This window comes from Nanorana parkeri, unplaced genomic scaffold (genome assembly GCF_000935625.1).
Source record: "Nanorana parkeri isolate BGI_ZX_2015 unplaced genomic scaffold, ASM93562v1 scaffold1339, whole genome shotgun sequence".
In the NCBI taxonomy this organism is placed as follows: Eukaryota; Metazoa; Chordata; class Amphibia; order Anura; family Dicroglossidae; genus Nanorana; species Nanorana parkeri.
In genome coordinates this window covers 102527-117169 of record NW_017307607.1, presented here as the reverse complement: position 1 = coordinate 117169, position 14643 = coordinate 102527, and the positions used below count along the sequence as shown (strand labels likewise).

The following is a 14643-nucleotide window of genomic DNA, read 5'->3' as shown; positions in this document are numbered from 1 at the left end:
ATATAAAAATATATATAAAAAATTATGTATTTTCTTTTTACTATATATGACTAAAAAGTGCCACTCTTAATGCTTTACTTCAGCTCCTACTTGAAAGTTGCTGGCTTGGAGGAGGTTTAGCATCTGTACTTCAGACACCAGGATTACATCTCCTGGCGTGTGGTTGATGTAATTGGCAGGTTTGTGCACAGACTGGGAGCTAATAAGGCAGTGCCAATCATCATGATAGGTCCCCTCTTGAGTAGGCATTATGATGTAGCCCCAATTTCCTAATTGCACTGAAAGTTGCATAATCACAATCATTTTTATAATTGTCACCAAGTCAACTGCACATACGCTTTACTAATCTTTTACAATGTGGGGGGCAACATGGATATCATAATATTTTATAATCAAAGTATATGTTGCCACATTTCTGAACCTGTGCTCTGTCTGGAGTTCCACTTTAAAACCTAGAGAGTATTAACAGTACATATTTTGAAAGCATTTTGTATACTCATTCCCAGTGGAGTGCACAATTTATTCAAAATCCTGTCTCGTTGGAGCACATCCAGTATCATCATTGTCGACAGTATGAATACCTGGAAGAAAGTAAAATGGGATGGAACACAAAGTAGTACCTACAAATTGTGTACCCGTCAGTGTGAACTCAGTGACACCCTTACTATTTCCTGTACGCATTCTGCAGTGTAGTAATGTGTAAAAGTGTAAATGTTTTGCAAATACTGCTCATATCTGTTTAGGGCAGAGTGGCTTAGTACAGCACATGTATTATGTCCAAAAGAGATAATGAGGTTTATTTTTGCATTTCAATTACTATTTTCTAAAATGCTAGATTTTGATGATCATTGTCTTGACATTTAGATCTAACATTTAGGTATTTTCCATGGTGGGATTTAATTGGCTTCCTGATTTATAGTACATATCCAAAGCTTGTTCTTTTGTCCTGCTTTAGGCCACCATACATTAGGTTGCCTGCTTATCCCAGCCAGTCTGGGGCTGGTGGACGCCCCATGTTTTCCTCACAGCATCCCAACTATGGCAACTCTCAGGTTCCAATGATGCATCAGCCTGATCAGTACGGGTAGGTAGCAATGGACTTGCTTTGGGACCTCAGCCATTCATCTTTGTTGTTTTGTTTTACTTGTGTATATATTTTTTGTTACTTGTTTGTGTACTGACACTTTTGCTGCTTCTATGCCTATTTGTGGCATGTCTTCCCTGTCATATACTGTGGTTGCTAGCAGCAATAGTATTACAACATGCAGCTTTGAAAGTGTTAACCCTTGCAAGTTTTACCGTTACTAACCTGGATGGTGACAAGTGCATGTCTTTTTAAGCATTGCCACAAGTCCTGCATGGCTCATGTTCTTTATACCCCTCCTGCCTGCATTGGTGGCTATGATGATCCTTCATGAAAATAGTGCTATTCATTTCACCTGCTATCTCTTGTGATTTGTTGTTGTATGGGAAGCATTATGGGACATGAAGGCTTGATTAACACCATGTATTCTGCTTTTGTCACTTTGTTGTGATGTTGACCCTGTATTGTAGAATTTCTGCACATGGTACATTGATTTGAAGAAGAAAATAGTTTGTTTCTAGTTGGTTGCTTGTTTAGGTATCGATCTCTAAGATCGTAAGATTCATTTTTTTGGGTGGAGGCACTAGAGAGGAGCATGACAACTCTCTACTACTACTTTCATTGATATATGCTGTTGTATTTAATACATCCTTTTTAGAGATGAACTCCAGACAGATAAAGACATAAATGGATGGAGCTCTGTATACATTATTACAACATATATTTTTTTTCTTTTTAAATGCAAGCAGTGAAAAGTACCTAATTTGGTTCAGTATCAGCCTCTTGCAGTCCACTGTAGAGCTTAGACTGGGAGAGTATGAAGCAGCACAAGGATCCAATCAGTGATGCTGCAGTGGAAGTATCATGCTCATAGTCTGTGTATCCTATCACTGTGCCGTCACAGACTTGGGGTGGGGAAGAGACCCCAGACAGAGCTGCATAACTCTCTGGAATGGATGGACAGAAATGCAAATCCTTTGGTAGATAAAACAGCTCATGTATATACAGGTGAAACTCAAATAATTAGAATATCGTGCAAAAGTAATTGCAGTAAGTGCTGCAAAAGGGGCCCAAACCAAGTACTGAGTACATATGCATGCTTGTACTTTTCAGAGGTCCGATATTGTTCTATGTACAATTCTTGTTTTTATTGATTGCATGTAATCTACTTTTTTGAGGTTGTGGATTTGGGGTTCTTGGGGTTTTCATGAGCTGTAAGCCATAATCATCACAATTATGACAAATCACGGCTTGAATTATCTTGCTTTGCATGTAATGAGTCTATCTCATATATTAGTTTCACCTTTTAAGTTGCATTAGTGAAATAAATGAACTTTGCACGATATTCTAATTATTCGAGTTTCACCTGTATATTATATCTATGTATTTAGCTGTTTGCCTGGAGTTCAGCTTTAATGTATTCAGAGTGCAGTAGTAGGGAAGATATTTACAGATTATTCCATCTATGTATTTATTTTTTTAAGTGAGCATAAATCTGCGGCGTCTCAGTATACTGCGAGCTGTAGCTTGCGGTATACTGAGCTTAGGGTAATGGGAGGACGCTAGTTTGTGTCCTCCCGTTACCCTAAGGAGAACTATGGGGAAAAACACTGACCCCCATAGTTCTCCTTTAAGAGCTCACAAACCTCTGTTTGTGTATATATATAATTTATGTACTGATTTCTTTTTTTCTATGCTACCTCTTAGTTGTCCTAGTCAATGAGTGGTACAGTGCGCAAAAATATTTAAAAGATTCAAATTAAAGGAGAACTATGGGGTTAGGGATTTTCCCCATAGTTCTCCTTAGGGTAACGGGAGAACACAAACTAGCGTCCTCTTGTCACCCTAACCTCACTATACCGCGAGCTACAGCTTGCGGTATACTGAGACGCCGCAGCTGAAACGGATCCCGACAATTATGTCTGGATCCGCCCAGCTGCGTGAGTGACAGCTGGCTCTGCCTATCTAGAGGCAGAGCCAGCTTTATCCGGCCCCTCCCCTGTCCATTCCGCCAGTCAGCGCTGGAGGATCGGAGCGGGGAGGGGGGAATCCATCCCCTCCCCTGTTACGGCAGAGAGCCGTGACAGGTTTGAGAAGTGAGCGAATGCTGGTATGTGTTCACTCACTTCCCGATCTACTGAGCTGACCTTTGACAGTCTCATTGTCACAGGTCGGCTAGAACTATGAGGTGAGTGAAAAGCACTCACCTCATAGTTCTCCTTTAAGCTCTAGAAAAATTTGCGAAAGGTAGTAAAAGTGTTTATTCAGTAACCCCATGAATATGATTCAAACTCACTGTCTTACTGTGTTATAAAAACTGTAGCTTATCTCTTTTCAATTGCCATATGATTCCTCTGGCAATATTGTTTTAGTAGCTGTGTGACCATACTAAATTAATATCCTTTTCCTTCTTGATAGTGTCCACTACTGTATAGTCAGAAACACATTATGCAAGGGATAAAAGGCATAGCATGTTTTGCTATCATTGATTTAAATGTAGATTTCCTACATATGCACATTTTAAGCCTATGGGGTAAGAAATGCTGATAATATTTTTTTATTCAGAACAAAATCAAATTAAACAGTATGTATGGTCAAAGTGTCCTGCTGGGTGTATCCACTTTCTCTATTTGTCCTGAGGACCATGGCCACTTAGACAGAAAATGATGGGAAATCCAAAGTTTTAGCATTGCTTCCAGAAAAAGAGGCGTTGGTAAATATTCCAATGGCGCCACCTGTCTGGTGAAATGGCCTAAAAGGGGAATTCTCCTCACATTTTCTTTAACATCCTGTTGTGTTTTCAAGGCAGGAAGTAAAGAGAAATCTCCTGGGTGAAATGGATAGAGCAAAAAATAAATTGATGGGTTTTCTTTCTCTACTCAAATCTGAAAAAAAGTATTGGCTATACACACACTTTTTACACACATCAACTACTACCTTTAATTTAATCCCAGTTATTCTATAAACCTAGGACAATGTAGTTAACGCAGCTGATCCATGCATGTCATGCACTACTGTGCAATCTTTTGAACAATTAGTCACAATAACAAACATACATGTTCCCATGTTGCACGAATTGTGCCTGTGGAGGAAAGAGGGCAGCACTCCTGAACCCCAGATTTACCACCAGATAGTCAAGGGCGAAGAGGGTGAATGTTCTTTTTTTTTCCTGATACCAAAGGTTTCAAAACTATCTGATGACTTGACATAAGGGAAATGGGACCCCCAGCAAACAGATTTTAATACAAACTCAAAAGCCCACATATGCTTGTTTACAAAAACGTCTCTTTGGGTCATAATGGAATCCCTGGATAACAAACTTTCACAAATGTCCCAAACATATATGCCATATATCCGTGGTTCTCAACTGGTGGGTCGTGAACCAAAAGTGGGTCGCAACCCTATGTTCAGTGGATCGCCATGTGCTTTCCACTGCAACCGGAGTGATGTCACATTCTAGTTCATGACACCTCTACAGGGCATGCAAGGGAGCTGTGTAAACAATGCACATATGGATGGAGCTCTGTCACAGCACAACAGTGTACACTGGACCCCAGGCTGAGGATCCACTCCAGTTCTCATAATGTAGGAATAATAAGAGGATCTTAACGCAAAAAAAATAAGAAAACTTTTTTTGGAGTTTATATGTGTGAGATTGTCTGTGAGTGTGTGAGATTGTGTCTGTGGTTTTGTGTTGTGGGCCTGTTCACACTAGTACAGTGCGTTAACCGCACAGTCCTGTGCGAATAATGGACTGTACCTACCTCGCATTCTGGTGTGGGATGTGCATTGCAATGCCATTCATTAGTATGGCACCCCAAACTCACCTCCCACCCTCAGTTCGATCGCCCATACCGGAATGCACACTACTGCGACTTGGGTCACAACCTAATGACCAATTTCAAAAGTGGGTCCTGAGGTTATGCAGGTTGAGAACCGCTGCCATACATGTACAGTCATATTTTCCAAGTTCTGATAGATGAATATATTATTAACTATGACTTTAAGATGAGGACTTCTGGGACCATCTGAGATGCGGGCAATTGCTAAGAATTAGTAGTCTGTTAGGGCTGCTTTAAACCTGCCACACACCTTGGCAATGTAAACTGAGCTGTACAGAAACAAGTGCATAACCAGATGTTGCCTTCAGTGAATCCTAAATCAGTAGATCGGGAGATGTAGGCAACAGATGTGTACTCATCTGGATTTTTCTTGCAACACAGGAGCTTGGCTCTGCCTTCTACAAACCTCCATTCTGTTCTTTAATGGTAAGATTTAAAGACAGGAGCTGGTGGGGCCAACAGGTTTACTTCCATGCAGACCCCACAGATGCACAAACTTACCTTTAACTCCATTCTGCATCTGGGCGCAAACGGAGAGTCCTGTGTAAGCTACAAGTCACTGGAGTCCTAGCTAAAACAGAGCAATGCATTCCCTGTGTGAGAGTGCCAATTAGCCCAATGCTATCACATGCTCCTCCATACCCAGAAGTATGGGGTTTTTTTTTGTTTTTTTTTCCTTTGGCTCCTGGCCATTTACCAGCAGCAGGGGAGCATAGAAAGGGTAATTTTCTGCTACTAGGGATTAATGCAAACCTGTTGCTTTGCCCATTCTGGGCATTTGCTTTTTCATGAAACTGCTGATTTCTAATGCAGTTTTTTATGCAGAATTTGTACGCAAATTCCCTTTTTTGGTTACCCCTAAAACTATTGTAATACTAAGGTATGAGCATCATATTGAAACTGAGTTTTGAAGTATTATTATAATATTATATACAGCCCCAATTCCAAAAAAGTTGGGACGCTGTGTAAAATCTACATAACAGAATGCAATGATTTGCAAATCTCATAAACCTATATCTGTAAAAAATAATTTCGAATTGAGAGATTTGGTTGGATGACCAGTGAAACGTCTTCAAGAAAAATACAGCAAGTCCAGTTGCCTTGACTTATTTTTTACAGATATATCATGACTTGGATGAATGAGAACCCTCACAGACTCATAAACCTATATTGTATTCACAATAAAAAACATATCAAATGTTTAAACAGGAAAAATGTACCATTTAAAAAAATAATAATAATATTGAAATTGAAGCAACATGTCTCAAAAACGTTAGGACATGGCCATGTTTACCGCAGTGTAGGAGCCACTCTTCTTTTAACAACATTCTTTAAGGAATGTTATCCCATTTTTGCCTGATGTAGGACTCTATCTGCTCAATAGTCCCAGGTCTTCTTGCTCATATTTTTCATTCCAAGATACACCAATTATTTTCAATTGGTGAAAGGTCTGGACTGCAGGCAGACCAGTTAAGCACCCGGACTCTTCTACTATGAATGCATCTAGTGTGGTTTAGCATTGTCCTGCTGCAGTATGCAACACCTTCCCTGAAGAAAGACGTCTGGATGGGAGCATATGGTGCTTTAAAACCCGGATATATATTTTAGCATTGATGGTGCCTTTCTAGATGTGTAAACTGCCTATTCCATACTCACTAATGCACCCCCATACCATCAGAGATGTAGGTTTTTGAACTAAACACTGATAACAAACCGGAAGGTCTCTCTTCTGTTTAGCCCGGAGGGCACGGCACCAATAGTTACTAGGGATGTCCTGATACCACTTTTTGAAGATCAAGTACAAGTACTTTCCCTCAGGTACTTACCAATACCAATTATCGATACCAATACTTTTTCTTAAAGGGACATGTGACATTTTTTCCAAAACAATACAGACTGATGATTTTAGGGCAGTTTCTCACCAGGGCTGCATGCAGATCTCACCAAAGCTAAATACAGATCTCACCAGGGCTAAATACAGATGTCACCGGAGCTAAATGTACATGTCACTAGATCTGAATAGGTGAGGTCGAGTTAGGTTTGTGTCTTTTTTTCAACCTATGTGACTATGAATACACATGCCACCAGAGCTAAATACAGGTCTCACCAGGCTGCGTGCTTATCTCACCAGGGTGGCATGTGGATCTCTCCAGGGCTCTGCGAGCAGTGGCTATGCTTATCGGACGGGTGCTGGTCTGAAATGGTGGGTGGAGAGTTAAAAAGGCAGGTGGCAACTCCGGGCTGTATGTGCGGTGTGGGGCTGTACATGGCTGTGCCTGCGCTGGGAAGGAGGAGGAGATATAGAACCGAACAAGCACTGCCAAACACAGCTACTGCCAGGTGTCCAGTAGGATGCCTGAAGAATGAGGGCATTTTCACGAGTACTCATAAAAATGACCTGTATCGGTATCGAGACATCCCTAATAGTTACCAAAAAGAATGTCAAATTTCGATTCGTCTTACCACAGAACAGTTTTCCACTTTGCGACAGACCATTTTAAATAAGCTTTGACCCAGAAAAGATGGCAGCATTTCTAAATCATGTTCAGATATGGATTCTTCCTCGTATAAGAGAGCTTTAACTCGCATTTTTGAAATGGCACGGCAAACTGTGTTCACAGACAGTGATTTCTAGAAGTATTCCTGAGCCCATGTAGTGATGTCCATCACAGAACCATCCCTGTTTTTAATGCAGTGCCGTCTGAGGGCCCGAAGATCACGGGTAGTCAATTGCGTTTTAGCCTTGTCCCTTGTGCACAGAGATTTCCCCAGATTCTTAGAATCCTTTGATGATATTATGTACTGAAGATGATGATATATTTGCAATTGAACATTGAGGAACATTATTCTGAAATTGTTCGACAATTTTTAGATGCAAATTGGTGAACCTCTGCCCATATTTACTCGGACTCTCTAAGGTGCTCTTTTTATACCCAATCATGTTACTGACCTGTTGCCAATTCACTTAATTAGTTACAAAATGGGTTTATGAGATTTGCAAATCATAGCATTCTGTTTTTATTTCGATTTTACACAGCATCCCAACTTTTTTGGAATTGGGGTTGTAGTTACATCAAAACCATTTATCTCAGTTAACTTGTAACTTGGGCCCTCATTGTTTTAACCATGTCTAATACTATCTCTTTTTTTTTTTTGAAAAATTCTGTTTATTCAATTTTTGCATGCAAATACATTACAACATTCCTCCTACAACAGTAGGGGCGCATACTTAGTTACTAACAGGTACAACCTACACATACTCCACCTGCACTTCCTTTCGGAAGGAATGAATTACAAAACATACATAACCCCCCCCCCCCTCCCCATCCCAAGAGAACGTGTGCCACCTCCAGCCCCGGGGCTGAGCATATTCTAATACTATCTCTAAATTTTTTACTCAAGCATGTGCATTTTTTATCATCTCTCATTTGATTTTAGATCTTGACTGTCTTGTCATGCGTAATCCTATCTCTGGTACTTGTTCTGTATGTTGCTTCATTATATTTAGAATTAATTTGATGTTTTTCTGCCGGCAAAGCCTTTTCAGACCATTTTGTTTTCAATCTCTTCATGATTGGAGAGGCAGGCAATTCACAGCCTCAGAAATGCTTTCAAGAAGATATATGCTAAGGAATCACTCATTAGTGTATTTTTGCCCTCTTTTGTCTTTTCCATAGGATTGTTGTTTTGTATGAAACTCTGCATGTATATAAAAGCTTTTAACTATACATAACCTTAAAAGTTGAATTAATTATGTTTGCTTCAAGCGCTTATATTGATGTTTCCTTCATTGTCTAACTAGAAAAAAAAACTGAACTCAGACCATATAATTAATTCAGTAAATGACATACATTTCTTTCATTTTCATACGTTTACTTATTGTTATTGTTGGGAGGATCCACCTTGCTACTAGTAATTATGAAACATGTATATCGTAAGAGTTGTCAATCATGGACAGAACATGTTATATCATGCACATTGTAACTGAATTGGGACCTGTAGTATAAAAAGCCATTTTAACAGTAATTGTAGGCATGGAGAAGATCATTTACAGTAATTTTTGTATTGAAACCTGCTTCAACTTTTTCTCTTTTCCTCCTTGAGCAATATTTTTTTTGCACAAAAGCAAGATGGATACTTCCACTGCCTTTGCTTTGGTACATTGATTTTCAGTGCTGAAAATAAGACGTCAGGGAGTTCTTGATGCTGAGCTTTTATTCCTGTTGTGATGACTACTATTTTTTATTTCCCCGCATTTTAAGTCCCAGTGGTTACCAGGACTAATAGAGAACGAATCTTCCTAGTGGGGACACAGGCAGCATTATAGACATGACGGGGTTCTAACCCATTTCCACTCTATCCAAAATATAAAAGCACTGTAATGTATCCCCTAAATTATCCACAGTACTTAAATACTTGAGTTTCGGGTACCATTTTAAAATGGCACTGGGATAGTGACTATTCATCCCAGCACAACTTTAAAATGGCGGGCGATGTCAGCGGCTCGTGGGGGCCCTCATCGGCACCAGCACTGGGACAACTGGGGCCCAGCATTATGCCCAGGAGCTGAAATGATCAGCTGCTGGGCTTTTGATGATTTCGCATCTTGCTCCATAAGAGTACACTGTAGAAGTGAATGTAAAGAGAATGCCTCTGCAGTCATTTTGCATTGGGAGTATAGTGACATCATGACAGTTACTCTAAATATGTAGGTCAAGACAGAGTTGTTAAAGCTCTCTGCAGCCCCTTCTGCAGCAACAGATCATTGCTATAGTGATTTATTAATGGCTAATTACAGCCAGAAGTAGATCACTGTTAGACGTGATCTGTTGCTGCACAGTTGCATGGGAGGGATCTGGATCTGATCCCCAAGTAATTAAAAAAAATATGTATCCAAATAAAAGCCCGACATGTCCCAAAAACATGATGTATATGCGTTAAGATAGACCACAAAACCTAAAAAAAAATAGTACGTGCAAAACAAAAACATCACTAAAATGAAAAACAGCTTTGGGAGGCAAGCTGATATAGGGAAAACTCAAGTGGGGACTGAAGAAGTCAAACTGTCTCCTAAAATTTAACCTGATTCTAACACTTAAAATCACCTTCACCTACCCCTGAAAGATAACTCTTAACAAAAGTATAACTCAAGGCAAGATTTTGTTCAAGAATTGGCTAGACTGGTGAGGATATAGAACTCATTTCAAGTTTTTATTGCTATGGGGGTCATGAGTGCCCAGTTGTTGTACCATATACCAAGTGCAGATGGCAGATATCACTGCTTTACCTTTGCTTGCATTCCAAAACAGCTAATAGCTGTAAGTTCTGTTTTTAGTTTCTGTCATATGTTGGATGTTTTTGGGAAGATTAATGTGGACAGCAATGAACAGAATTCTCCTGAGCTGTGCATTTAAGATACATTAGGATATAGAAGAGCAGAGTTGAGTTTTCAAGGCAAATTTTAATTCAAACATGCATTGTTTTATGCTGTATTATAGGGATCTCTCAGTAGAAAACAATATGTAGTTTCAGTTTGTTTGTTTTTTAACACACCAAAACACTTCTAATCTAGAACATAGACCATTAAGCAAGCACTTGTTCTTTTTATTTGTGACCTTCTCTGGTCAGCAAAATGTCACTTGGTAGTGAACCTCGCAAGACAGCCATCTGCAAGGTTTTAGGCATGCTTTTATTACAGCTAGAAATCTCATTTAATGACGTGATAAAGCCTGGTGCCTCAGTGCTATTGCATTTACCTTTTTATATTCTGCAGAGCAGGACAATCTTGTGGTTATGCAAGGACACATTTTGTAGCCATCTAAAACTCTTATGACTGTGTTGTGCCAGGTCAGGCTTTTCATTTCGCTTTTGTAGCAAAGGAATTTATGTGTTTATTTTCCAAGAGTTTTGTTATACTTGCTGTGTGAAATTTGCTAGCCATGAACTAGACATTTCCTTCAACTCCCACCAGAACAGTCCCCCTGTTCTTTGATGATCATGTATTTCAGTGAATGTTAACACTTTCATTTTCTGAGAATTCATTGGCAAACTTGGTGTAACCTACTTTATAATATTATTTTTTCATACATTTCTTTGATATCTGTGACATTTAGGCAGGGTTGCTAGCTGTCAAGAAATGTACAGATAGCCTTTAAATATGCAGATGAATTAAGGTCGCCAGTAATGTCTATGAAATAGAATATTAGCGTGTTAAATAAATTAACAAATTTTAACACTATGTATATATATATTTTTCCTGCATGTGTGTATTAGCTAATTATAATAATTTTATTCCACCAAAACATGATATACAATTGAATATTTGTTCAGGACCCCAAAACAGTGGAGATTGCTTTATACCGACCCATATAGATACAGTGTTATCCCCTTCAAGACCCAAGACGGTATAATTTCATCATGGGTCCTTAAGGGGTTAAACAGACTCCGGGACTCTGTTCATGTCTGTAGAGCCAGCGGCCAACTTTACAGTAGAAGTGATTCTGGTGACTCAGCTGTAAAGTGGCCTCCCGACATGTCCCGCATCTCGGGTGTCGGCAGGAAGCTGGGGAGGAGAGCGGCAAAGATCTGTTCACCGATCTCCTCCCCCGTTCTATGGATCTGGGAGCAACATGTATTGCATCACTTCTGGTCCCTGAGCTATAATTGCTCAGCTCCTAAAGCCAAGCAATAAGCTATTGATGTGTGATTTGCACTTCTTATATAGAATGTAAAGGTGATCTTTTGGACCCCCAGTATCACCTTAAAGAGTACCTGCCACCACCAATATGCTATCACATGGAGGGCTTTTAAGCCTCCCCCCCTATGTGATAGCAATTAAAGTTTAAAAAAACAGTTTTAAAAATATAATATAAAAAAATATAATAATAATAATATAATAGAAAAAAAATTAAAGTCCCCCGCAAGCACAGGTGTCTTCACGTAAACACGCGTCGGGTGCGCCTACGTATGAAAACGACCATTGCGCTACACATGTTGGGTATTGCCATACACGCCAGAGTTTCAGCAATAATTCTCGGGCCAATAGTTACGCGTATCTCTAAACTGATGACCTGTAGGGGCTTTTAAAGCGTAGTCTCGACTTTTTGAGGTACTGCATTTTGTCATAGTTTCACAGACTCACACAATTTTTAACCTGGGCATGTTGGTTATCTATTTACTCGTGGTAACCTCATCTTTTATATTTTATTTTAAAAAAGGGTTTTATATAGTACTTAGGGGCACTAAATTTAACTTAAGTGCATTTTTCACTAAATTTTTGTGTGTGATAATAAGTTGCGCTAATGTGCAACTGCCACCATTTTATTCTACACGGTTTTGGCTTTCACAAAATATATAATGTTCTGGGGTTTCAAGTAATTTTCAGGTCTAAAATGTGGATTATAATATGTAAGCAAAAAATTTTTTTAAAGGCCTTGGTCCTTAATGGGTTAAATATACAGATATATACAGATATAGTGTTATACTAAACTACAGATGCACCCATCACACATATTAGTGACATTTTAAAGTGGAACTAAAGCCAATTATTTTTTTAATTTATTTTCATTCTGTAATACAGTAATAAAATCCTTTAACTTACATATATTTTGTTTAAAATAGACGTAGAAGCAATACCATGAAGTAAAAAATATGACATGAGAAGTTTATCAGTATTTACCTTAACGCGGCTTTGTTGCTATAGAAAAAACCCAAGTCATTTCTGCAAAGAAAATCCCGCTGCACTTTGGATCCTTCTACCTGCCCCTTTGTCACTAAAGGACAATGGTTCCCCGCTGCACTCTGGATCCTTCTACAAGCCCCTTTGCACTAAAGGACACAGTAGTGACTTAAAAACTTATGGAAGTAACCACAGTGCACAGTGGGAGGCAAGGCATCAGCCACTCCCAGAAGTGTGCCAAATACAAATCTGCTGATTGGTAAATTGCTAAAAATCCCACAAAGCCATACCACTTAAAAGAGAACCATGACCTAACCTTTTTTTGCCATAGTTCTCTTCAGGGTCACAGGAAGACATTTGCCAATGTCCTCAGGTGACCCAAAATTCAGAATATAGTGGGCTACTGTCTGCTATATGCTGACAGCGCAGAGCCGCAACACAGCTAGGACGGATCCCGACAATACTGTGGAGATCCACTCCGATGGCTGATTGACAGCTGACTCTCTAGAGATAGAGCCAGCTGTGCCTGCCCCCGTCCGTTCCTCCAGTCAGGAACTTTCCAATCACCCCATAATTCTCCTTTAAACTGAATCTGCACCCAGATTATGCACACTAAGCTCTCATTCATATCTGTATCTATAAACATTGCGGAGGAATTCATTTTCAAAGGTCACAATATAGGAACTGATATCTTGGGGGTGATTTACTAACCTAAACACATGCACGCACCAGGTGCGTCTGATTTTCACACAGCAAAACGTATTTATAAACCAAAAAGTCTCTAAAAGCATATTTCCACTAATGCCATATATGGAAAAATCATGCACATGATGCATATATAATGCTGCTTCACAGTTTAGACAAAAATGGTTAGCTCATGCATTTACATTCCTGCATTCATCAACGCAAGCAAAACAACATAGAGCTAATTTACACAACATCACCTTGCAATTCATGCAAGGCTTTGCACAACACACCTGCTGGGTGTGTACACACTACAAAGGTGTTTAGATTCCACCCATAGATCATGCTGGGAGGGAACACACTACAGAGGTGTATACATGTTCGTGGTGTGTTTATAAGGTTAGTAAATCAACCCCCTTGGCTTTTTTCCTAGGAGAGCAGATCTTGGCCTGCCAACCCTCTAATGTAATCAATTAGATTGTGTTTCCTAGGTGTTAAAGACTGAAAAGTCAGGTTTCAGTTGGTTTCTTTGAGAACAAACAACTTCACATTAAAAGCAGCTAGAGAGGTCACAGCTGGTTTGTTTTAAAGCTATTTTACTGCTTAGGAATATGTAAATAGCTTAATGTCTAGAGCCTGGGCACAGATGTACTTCAAAGCAGTCCTGGCATGCCTTTTAAGAATCTCTTGTTTTTTACAGCCAAATTAATCTTTTTGTACAACATCCTGCAAGACAACTATTTCACCATGCAAATCACATGATCATAATGTGACAGAAAATACTCTAACACTTTTGCTGCCAGAGCCATTTTGGCCTTTTTTTCCATTCACCTGTTTAAATACACGTTAGGTCTGAAGGTTGAGAACCACTGCGTCTAGCTGATTTGCTTTTCATTTTGTATAGTATTTTTAAACTCTATTTAAAAAGTCACTTCCATAGTTTTGCTCTAGGAAAGGAATGTGCTTTGCTATTTTTTAAATCTTTTTTAGCTCACTCTTTGTATGCCTTTAGAAAGCACAGCTCTCCTGCACCCACCTGAGTCTGCATGTCGTAACAGAAGGCAATACAGGAGCTGGAAGCGGTGCAGCAATTTAGTCTGAAACATGTCAGCACACAGCCAAGCAGTATTCCTAGCAATATGCTTCTTGCAGAGTCAAACATTCTGTAAGGATTGTCACTCCACGACAGGAAGTCACTTACTGTGTAAAAACTAAAGAAATATAACTTTTTTTTTAATTACACCTAACTTCACATAAATGGACACTTTATCGAACATATTTTAAACATACAAAATGAAAAACAACTTTAAAAAAAATAGTAATGATATACCCCTAACGGGATATGACTTAGAAAT

General features: G+C 39.3%; 1 protein-coding gene across 6 annotated transcripts in view; it reads left to right on the top strand.

The window, feature by feature from the left end:
• ARID1B (AT-rich interaction domain 1B) overlaps positions 1-14643 on the top strand; it is a 351874-nt gene that overhangs the window by 281122 nt on the left and 56109 nt on the right. For 3 of the 6 annotated variants that reach the window (XM_018569469.1, XM_018569468.1, XM_018569470.1), the window contains one exon: positions 956-1084. The exons of the other annotated variants lie outside the window; for them this stretch is intronic. In XM_018569469.1, coding sequence (XP_018424971.1) covers positions 956-1084 — 129 coding nt within the window. The remainder of the gene's footprint in view (positions 1-955; positions 1085-14643) is intronic. 6 annotated transcript variants of the gene reach the window in all.